This window comes from Anarrhichthys ocellatus, unplaced genomic scaffold, assembly GCF_004355925.1.
Source record: "Anarrhichthys ocellatus isolate YVR2014 unplaced genomic scaffold, GSC_Weel_1.0 scaffold3, whole genome shotgun sequence".
Classification (NCBI taxonomy): domain Eukaryota; kingdom Metazoa; phylum Chordata; class Actinopteri; order Perciformes; family Anarhichadidae; genus Anarrhichthys; species Anarrhichthys ocellatus.
Window position 1 is genome coordinate 15,283,545 of NW_022280033.1, and position 10,603 is coordinate 15,294,147.

Below are 10,603 nucleotides of genomic sequence, written 5' to 3' on the forward strand. Positions count from 1 at the left end.
AGGCTGTGTGGCATTTGTTTAACTTGCCTTACAGCATAGTTTCAAACACTGTCAGATACACCAAGGGCTTCTGACAGATTTTCCAGTGAAGGGTTTTTTATCACAGAACACATTTTTATGAAAAACACCTGTGCAAATAATTAAAGGGATGGCTGAATGCCATATGGTTGCTTCAGCTCAGGGTCCTGGTATTGTACATTCCGTCTCACTGTTTTAATGGGGCGCTTTAATAGCCATTGCTAATGTTAAAAATTACACCTGTGCTTTTCCTGCTATGACAAGTTGAAGCCAAAATGTCTGCTGTGAAAAAGACCTATTGTGAAAACTATACAGGGTTAAGCGCATCACACAAATCAAACTTTGCTCTTTCAGTTTTTATCTTTATTTTCTAAAAGTAATTACAACTACTCCTACCTTCAGTAGAATGCATCTAAACTCATACATTCACCAGCATCAATGTGATACAATATACAATCTAATCTAAAATCAAAAAACAACTCCTCTGACAATCATACGGCCAATAAAGTTCATTAAAGGGATATTTGGGAGTAAAAGCTCTGTAAAAACATGGTTTGTGGTTTGACAAAACAATCCGTAGGGAATGAAAAGTTGGATGTTTTGTTATTTTAGTGCCTCTGCTTGTGTACGGTGACGTTGTCGGTAGCGCAACCATTTTGGTATTTATTCTAATGAGTGTTTGTATTGACCAATGACAGCGCTACTCAGATAATCCTCAGCCAATCGATAGGCGACGCTGTGACTCACCAAATAAGGAGAGACAGGACCATATAAGGAAACATTGTATCTCTTTATAAGGAGGGAAGTAGTTCCTGGGTTGTAATATCACTCCGCTGTCTTAAACGGAGTTAAAAAGAAACAATTGACGTTTTATGTGTCCCTTAACTATGAAGACATAAATATTGCGTTTTGGTGGAGTGAAGATTTGCAATTGGATGCCAGCAGGCCGGAAACAGCGTTGTTTTCCGCTCACAGTGCGGACTACGTAACATGGCGGATCGACATCGAGGGCGCTCTTCGCGTTTTCCTTTTTGAGAAAGTGCTCTCAGAGTTTTGGTAATAGAGGAGGAGGGTGAACCAAACCGAGCCGGGTTGAAGGGTCTTGGGGGTAGCATCACTTTCGAAAGTTTGTCACGGTTATTTCCTGGAGTCTCCAAATCTCCAAACGGGTCTGGTTTGTTTACGTTTTGTGGCCCAGGCGTGTAGCCGATGCGTTTAATCAGCCATTTACGAGACAACGCGCTCCAGCTCTTTTAGCTGGCGTTTAGAGACTCTGTTCAGTAGCCGAAATATAATGTTACCGAGCCGGCTTGGATCGGCACCATCTGGAAACGGGTCAGCTTCAGGCAGAGGTAACACGGGACACGGTTCGGGGATTGTCGGCAGCGGGATCCGTCCCGTTTTAGTCAGAGCAGGGCAAGCTTTACCAGGGGTCGGCGAGAGTGACGGGCGACAGGGGGAAAGAGACGCCGTCGGGATGCTGGGGGCTAACGGTCCAGGGGGCTCGAGAGGCGTGAGACCGGGGAACGGGACTGGGGTGACCTCTCTACAGAGCGCCGTCCAGGGCAACATGGTGGGCTTGAACTCGGGAGTCGTGTTAGCTCACGGAGCCAGGTTCGACCCGGACAGAGAAAGCGCTCCGATGTGCAGCGGCTCGGATAATGACTCGGACTCCGGAGACGAGGATGACCCAGTGGGTTCACTCGGGGACAGCAGGAGAGGGGTGAAACGAGAGAGAGGGGAGATGGAAGCTGCGGTGACGGGGCAGGAGGTGGGAATGCCTCCCGGAGGTTACGGCATGGTGCCCGGGGGGGTCGCGGGGGCAAAGCCGGGGAAGAAGACACGTGGGCGCGTAAAGATAAAGATGGAATTTATTGACAACAAGTTGAGACGGTACACAACTTTCAGCAAGAGGAAGACTGGTATTATGAAGAAGGTGAGTCGAGGGATTTCATTTGGATCTCATTCAACGACAGTCACATTTGATTTTGAGTGTCACTTCAGTCTTGTTTGGTCTTGATACACTGCATTAGTCCTATAATACATGGTGCTGCTAATGCTTCCATTCATGGAATTAACGAGGTTGAGGTTATATCTTAATAAGCTGTAGAATCATAACATCAGTGAGAAAGTAGGCCCACTGCAATATAATATAATAGTGGGGCACATTTAAGGGCATTTGACCTGCAGTCCATCTTATACCAATTCCTTTCTTTACAAAAGACAAAAACAATTGTAGCACAAACTAGCTCCCTGGGTGTGAGGAAGTCATGACAGGCAGTTGGTTTTAAATAGACTTTGAGCAAATGACAATTCTATTTATGACCATGCTCATCCCAGCTATCACACACACACACACACACACACACACGGCCTGACACACAGATTTCCAGATAAACTGACGCACTAATTCATGCCCCTATACACATAAAGATAGGCCTCCAACTGTTGGAAGTGTAGTTCCCCATCAGTAGCCCTCAGTGCACACAGGCTGTTCCTTCTGTCATTGTGAAGCAGGACTTTGCTTGCAGGCGGCAGCTATGCGGTGGTGAGCAGCAGCAGCAGCAGCAGCAGCAGGAGCTCTGTAGTTGCCAACAGCTGACTAAACCCCAGGGAAACCAGATCAGAGGACAGTCAAAGAGCACTCAAACAGAAGAGAGGAGCCAGGGACAGTCTGTGCATGCATTATGGTACTGTACGTTGTGATGCAAGCAGCCAGCCTCATCCAGTGATGACTTGCTTTGGTTTCAGTTTTGTTAGATGGGTCTGGCACAGGAGCAGTTGACATTAAAGACGACAGAACTCGCTCCATGGTCGTAATGATTACCTCCCATGAGTTTAGTACCAAAGCAGTATTAAACTGGAAACCCACAAGCACTCGATTGGTGCCGTGATGAATTATTGCTCTGTGGCTTTTGGCATCAAGCAATCTAAAGTTGATTATTCGGAGACGAGGTTAGCTGTTGAACAGAAGCACGGCAGTCGTTTTGCTGCTGACATGGCCCTTTTTCATTATGACCTTAAATAAACACACTTGTTTACTGTAGTGCAAGAATCTTCATTTGTTACTTTTGAAGCGCGTGAAGTGTGTATTCTGCTTTGTTTCTCTTTTTTTTTTTTTTTTTTTTTTTTTTTATGTATCCCAGACTGTTGTCGTGGAAACTGAGGCGTCGTTATGTAGGCTCTTGGCAACATGAACACTGTTTGACACACTGTGCGAATAGAGATTTTTGGAAACGTTGCCTACACCATGTCAGCCATCACAGAAACTGAGAGGTGGGTGGAGGGGGAAGAGTCATAGTAGACTGGTCTCAAACTGGTTTCTAGGATGAGCTTGTGGTTTAATTGTGAAGGATGCGAGGAGTGAAGCATCGGCCCGTTTCTTCTCTTCTCATAAATTCTTTGGATTCTGTGCATGTAAATAATTACACAATACAACTTGTTACGTCAATTTGAGGCACAGGATTACTCGATTAATACTCGTGGCTCCTTTTTGGGTTCAGTATTTGTACAGTAAAGGACATGATTTCATGTTTTCTTGGCAGACCTAATTGTCATACCAGGAAAAGCACAGATGTAACTCATAACATAAACGGTCGCTCCATTCCATTTAAGTGCCTCAATACACCGTGCAAGTGAGCCAACCGGCGCAATACCAGGGCCTAAATGGAATGCAGCCATTACGTTCTTATTTACAAGCAATTGAAGACCCTGCCTTCTTCTTCTTCTTCTTCTTCTCGTTTCACTGAAGCGTGATGGTTATATGACAGTTTCCCATTTCTTTACACAGTCCTTTGCATTTTTATTGCACACTGCCTCGGACTCCTGGAACTAAAATCTTACTTTTTACGTAATGATAAACTGAAAGAATGAAGGATAAATCCATAATGTAAGTTATCTTTAATATTATAGGGATACCGTGATATGAGACTAGTCTTACATTTACAGCTCTACAATAGTTGCAGTCCATCACAATTTCCTGGGGCCTAAGGTGACATCTTCAAATAGCTAGATTTGTCTGAATAACCATCTAAAATTTTAACTAGCAACTGTATAGTCACAAGGCTACTAGTGTTCAAACTGCCAGGATGACACCTGAAAAATATACCGTTGTTTGGAATTGCACAAATACATTACACGTTTGCGGCCATCCGTGACTTTATCTTATGCTCCTTTTTTTTTATTTGACATGTAGGCTTGACTGGGACGTTTTGTGTGACAGAGGAACCAATTACAGCCAGAGTAATTGGCACTATGCAGCCATGAATATTTATGAGAATATCAGCAGAGCAAGGGAACTTATTAAAGCATTGTGTGGGTCTAGTTTGTGCCGCCACCTTGCACATTTAAGGTGACAGATTAGCCCTTTCCTGCCAAACACCAGACTCTGTTGTTGGAGACTCCTCTGTAGCTGCTGCAGAGCTACTCAAGGGAGATGGTAGTAGAAGAGGATGACTGGGGCTGTGTAGTTCATTGCCTACTTCTGTAGTGCTGCATTAGCAGGGGGAGAGTTGAATTGTGCAGCTAGACATTCCATTTAACACCGTTCTTCAACACGCACACACACATAAAAAACCCTCTATATAATTAAGGGTTGAAGTGCTCAGGGGAAACAAGCGCGTAGCAGCATTCAGCCACTACGGCAGTAGTTGCTCATCATTAGCCTTTCTGTGCTCTTGTCATCATATTATTGCACACAAAAGATAAATCTACAGTCGGCTTCAGCATGTGACCACATATAGAGTATTGGACCGATAGTGCCCACAATGAGCACAGTGTTTGAGCGTGATGGAGTGGGCCAGTATGAATGCATGGGTTTTTATCACGGCTCAATAAAAGCCTTTTTAATTTGAATGTGATTTGTCTCCTCTTCCTGTGCGCCAGCGTTACAATGACACATCTATCAGCCGGCTCTGACTGTACTGTGTTCACCAAGGTGACGGTAATGGCGCTGTGCCTTCACAGCACCAGAAGCATCCTCCACATAACTTGTGACTCATTTAGATAAAAAGGCTTTCTCAGGAGTTCAATCTGAGTGCAGCATCGGCGTGTGTGTACGTGTGTGTGTGTGTGTGCGCACGCTGTATAATGAATGGCAAGGGAGCAGACTGTGATGGCCTCATGTTTCACAGCCGGCTACCTCTGGGTGTTGAGAATGATTCCTTGTGTCCCCCGTCAAGACTGGGTTACTGCGACTCCCCCTGCCTATGCAAGCCAGCTGCAATCAGTCTCTCCGCTATATCACACACTCTATTCTGGGAGCCTTATCTCATGTTATTTTAGCTTCATTTGTGCTATACGTCAGAGTTCACTACAGGGGTATTTTCAGTTAATAGTGTTTTTTTTTTTTTTTTTTCTTGGCTCGGTTATATTTTCCCAGAGGTTCACCGTTGGATTCTCTTACTGTATATTCCCTTTCCAGTTGAAATCACTTTGTCTGTAAATGAAGGTAATCCAAGCTTATCGTTGTGATGTTTGAACTGTAGCCTGACTCTGGGCCCATGCTCTCCGTCATATACTTTAATTTTCTTCTGTCTCTTTCCCAGGCCTATGAACTCTCCACCCTGACGGGAACCCAGGTTCTTCTGCTTGTGGCCAGCGAAACGGGTCACGTCTACACTTTTGCCACCCGCAAACTCCAACCCATGATCACGAGTGAAACGGGGAAAGCTCTGATCCAAACATGCCTCAACTCGCCGGACTCGCCGCCGCGCAACGACCCCTCCACGGACCAGCGCATGAGCGCCACGGGCTTCGAGGAGACGGACCTCACCTATCAGGTGTCTGAGTCGGAGAGCATGGGCGACACAAAGGTTAGAATCAAAAAGTGGAAAGGGGACAACAATTAAGAACCCACTTAGCGAGGCGGTAGCTTTGAATTTCCATTAAATGCACTCATTCATATCCCTGTCCCCTGGTCTTTCAGAAACAATCGTACCCGAGTTAAAGTCTTTGTGACTTTGAGACATAGCAAATTAAAAAATATAATAAAAAACCCGATACAGCACCATAGAGAGTCACTAATAGATATAGTGGGAAATCTTTACAGAGAAAAGGCTAGACAGGCACATGAAGAGAGCAAATAAATCAAACCTACAAGCAGCTGTGGAAAATAATCTTTGTCCTATTGTAAACAGTTTTGAACTTTTGCCGGTAATATGCGAGGCCTCTGCTTTGGGCTCGTGGTTTGGTTCTCAGCAACAAGTCATTCGTTAAATTAAACCAAAAAGTCTTCGTGGTCCTTTTCAAAGGGCTCTAAACCTGAAGGGAGAGCCAGATAAGATGTGGAGTATTACTCCACTCACTAAAGGGAGATGTCTACACTTTACCTTTCTGACCTCTCGTCCAGGAAAGCCTCGTAACACTCCGAGATAAATCACAGCAGGTCTGGGTTGTGTTAGAGAAACACGCAACCTGCTGCACGGAGGAGGACTTTGGTGTTTATCTTCTATTTTGTGACGGAGCTGTCTGGTGTTCACGGATGAAACGCGGAGATCGGTAACAGAACTTACATTTCTGAAAATATTTCAACATCAGACATTTTGTGCCGTTTTTAAACTCGCTAACCTTCTAAAAGTGGTCGTGACGTTGAATTTAGGATGGGGAGTTTAGAAAAACCCAAAATGATAAAAGATGAATTTCTGCTCTGAAATCCTCATGATTGTTTTTTAGTTGGCTGTGTGGCCTCCTCTCATCCTCACTGAACTGCAGTTCGGGTCTCTGTATTTTCTACCACATCACTGCGAGGGTTCTTAAACCTCAGGTCTTTTGAGATCTTGAAGCGAAGCGGTAAGGCAGACACGCTTCGCCGTCCACACCTCCGTGCGCTCAGGTGCTGGAAGCCGAGATTCCCTCCGCTCGCTGTTTACAAGGCTTAAGGACGCCCCTTTGAAGACGGACACTTGCAGGCCTGTTTGCCTGCGTGCTGTTTTTACAAGGCGCTAATTAACACGTAGCGTACACCGTCAGGGATGGGAGATCAACCTTTGTGTGTTAAGCCACCACTCTCATGCCCGCTCTGCTCATTGATAAAAATTAGATTGCTCTGTTGCCATATATGGTATGGTTTCCCTGCCTGCTCTCTTGGCTGAGGCCCCTCACATTCCTTATAAGCTGCAGCTGTCTTTGGAGTCCTGTGATCCCACCCCCACCCCCCACCCCCCCCTACTCATTTAGTGATATGGAGGGGAGGTAAGGATGTAGATATGAGTGGCTGGAATGGAAACATTTGAGTGATATTTTACGTCCCGTTTCATGTGACGTCTATTTAGGTGGCTGTCGGTGACGCTGTGACCGTTGCAATCATGAGTGTGGGAGACCAGCGTGGGCCCTGTGAAGCCCACTCACCGAGGGACACCCTAGGAATTGTCATTTTGTGATCCAATGTCGGGATCAGCGCAGTTACGGTTAGGAAATGGCGAGTGGAGACGGCGGTTCATTTCTGTGCAGTGGGTCTGATGCGTGCGCCTCTGCAGCGTCTGGGCGCCATTCATCATGAGAGCAGAATGTCATACATGCAGTGCAAGCCAGTCTAAACGGTTCAGAGTTTGCGATGGCCTGGGGGGGGGGGGGGTAAGGACATTTTGGAGAAGAAAAAGGGTTAGAAGATAAGTGTGTATTTACCATCCTACAATGTTCAACATGTAACATGGTGGAGGAATTAGCTCAAGACAGAAGTCATTTCACATCGGCGGTCCATTAAAGGATCAACAGTTTCCTGCTCTGGAAATCCTAAATCTCCGAAGCTATTCAGCAGAATTAGTTCATTTTTCTAAATACATTGTAAGTCGTGTAATGGATCTTGCAATGTCAGAGTCATGCTTCATATCACACTACAACTTCTTCTTTTCATAGTTTTGTTTGTTTGTTTAAAGTTTGAGACTGAGAAGGCTGTAAGTTCCTTTACTAGGGTCTCAGTTGACTAAGATGTCTTTAGTAGATTAGTAACTTCAGTTCTGTTGGTGCTTTTTTTTTTCATGCTGAATTACTTATTTCCAAGAAATGTACGAGCGCATTTCTGATAAACACAAGATTTAAAGCTTGTGTTCGTAATCTTGAGAAACTAGCAAGAGCGCGTTTTAAGAATAATCCAACGTTGAAGCTTAGCCAGTGCTGCTCTCTCTTCTTCTCTTTTCCAGTGGAAGTAGCTAGCGGGCCTCCCTCTAAAGCCCCCCCCCCCCCCCCCCAAAAGTATTATGATGATTGTAAACAACGAACATGGCTCTCGTCTGTGCTCGCAGCTGTTAAGCTAGCAATTAAATCATTTGAGTGGAGGTCGACTAAAATATCTTTGGTCGGGAACGGCCCTACACATTATAATTTGCTCGTCTGCTGATTGTTCTGATGCATATCTAGATGCCGTGAATTGGTTCTTGGGCCAATGTCACCGGGCCTAAATCGGGTACTGACAAAACTAAGCTTGCGAAATGTCATCTAGCTGCGAGAGATGTCAGAACAAAGAGCAAGGGCTTCTTTCTAGAAACGTCGTTTTGGCATCGACTCAAACCGTGTATCATTCCACCCGCAGCGTCTTTAGTTGAGCCGATTGCAGCATTAAAATAATATGACATTAAGTTTAGGTTGCGTGACTGGAAAAGCCTGTCTTTTCTGTCGTTATTGCTCTCGCAGCACACATTAAGCACTTAAAACCGACAGCTGAAGACGAGCAAGTTCAAGGCTGTTCTCTGAGGGCTGTAGAAATGCATTCTGGGAAAATGTAATGTTGTCAGACGTAGAGCTGAATGAAGAAGGTGAAGGAGTGACTCCAAAAATGAATATCAATACTTCACAGAGAGGGTACATTCTGTAATTATTGTGGCATCCCACAGCTGATCTTTGGATGGTTATGGCTTCTGTGGCTGCTTCTTGATATCAGACGTGCCTACTGTACAGATGTTTTTATGCTTTTGGGGTTATTTTTGGACGGGGATGGAGGATCTAGCTTAGGACAGAATTCTCAGTATCTCTGTCTTCTCTGGTTTTCCCCTCCTCTTCCCTCCCTCTCTCCTTTCCTCCATTACTCCATCTCTTTCTCTCTCTTCCATGCTGCTCTGGCTTTCAGTGCTGTTGCTGGTGTAATCTTGAAGTCTGTTTGTTGCCCTCCTGCTCATGAGCACAGATCACATCGTCTCTGTCGCTGTAGTGTTGCAAGCGAAACGTCCAGACCAACAGCTGACATGTTTGTTTTCCTCGCATTGTGGCTCTTCGGACATCCTGCGACACATCTGACCGACTCTTTATGTAACACATAGCATGCATATAAACGCTATTCAGTTGAATTGGTCTCCGTCAACAACTGAAAATGATTTGTTAATTAATTCAGCCTTAAACTGAGAACTGCACTTGAACATATAGTATTCAAGTTGTCTTCCTGTCTTGGCTGCTGTTGTCAGGGCAGAGCGGTGGCTTGAAGTAGGTGACGAGAGAGAATCACTGAGATAATGGAAAGTTAATTTACTTGTTAGATATGCGCTCTTATCACAAGGGTGCTCCTTAAACAGACAGTACATAGAGAGAGGTTGTGTTGTCGGAGGGAGAGCAGCATTTCGGCTGTGTCAGAGGGGAGGGAAAGCAACCCCCCCCCTTCCCCTTCCCCTTCCACCCCCTTATTTTACAGCAAGCAACTGGACAGGTCAGCCGCCATTGGCTGCACCTCCTCCACTTGGGCTGCCTTGCCTTTTTTAGCAGTCCCAAATGGAGCTGCAAATTCCATGTTGCTGGCAGGGTGACAGACGGGGAGATGGGAGCCAGCAAATGGGAGATTAGACGAGGGCCAGCCACCAGCAAACGGCACAATGGGCTCTCCGACCAACACCGGACAAGCCTGCCAGTTGTCGCCTTCAATTTGGAACGATTAATCCCTCATGAAGAGGGAATAATTAGTGTCCTGCTCTTTTTAATTACTCTCTCATTTCCTGTTGCTTTAAAAACGGGGTCGGTCGTGTGATGTCTGTGAATGCGAGGAGCGCAATGGAGGCTTTTATTCTTTTACCATATATAGAACCCTTACCAACGCCCATCATTTGGAAACCAGCGTATTGAAAGGACTTTTACAGACTTATAAGAACCACTACCAAACCAAAGAACCCTAGAATGATTGTGTAAATAAGATTGCTGGTGTCTCTATCTATGGCATTCTGTCTCCGGGATCCTTTAATATTAGGATTTTGCAAATGTTCACATGAGGGGAAGGATGTATGATATTTGAGATCTCTCCGTTGAGTAAAATCATGTCCGTCTCTTGTTAAATGGATTACTTGGCATGTTATGGAAGGTTCACGCGGCGGCTGTGCAGAGTCCAGAGGAGTCAGCCCTCCATCGGCACGACTATGAATTGTGGCTTAAAGAAATCTAAACCAGCTTTTGCTTTGTGAAAGAAATCTTTTTTTCCTCTCAGGCTGATACAAACAATCCCTATGTGGTCATTCAGAGTATCAAACGAGTATAAATATATACAATATTGCATAATGTAGGGCCACAACTAATGATTACATTCGCTCTCAATTCAATTGCCTGCTATTTTTCTGAATTAATCGGTTAATTGTTTGGTAAAATATCCAGAAAAAGATATGACAAATACCCATCA

General features: G+C 45.0%; 1 protein-coding gene across 5 annotated transcripts in view; it reads left to right on the plus strand.

Annotated features, from left to right (window-relative positions):
* Positions 1-894: 894 nt before the first annotated feature.
* The window catches only part of srfb (serum response factor b), a 20,247-nt gene continuing 10,538 nt past the window's right edge, over positions 895-10,603 (plus strand). The window contains exons 1-2 of one of the 5 annotated variants that reach the window (XM_031838213.1): positions 895-1,954; positions 5,565-5,831. In XM_031838213.1, the coding sequence (XP_031694073.1) occupies positions 1,313-1,954; positions 5,565-5,831 (909 nt within the window). In that variant the 5' untranslated portion in view covers positions 895-1,312. The remainder of the gene's footprint in view (positions 1,955-5,564; positions 5,832-10,603) is intronic. The other 4 variants (XM_031880069.1, XM_031838208.1, XM_031880076.1 and 1 more) reach the window with 4 other exon arrangements.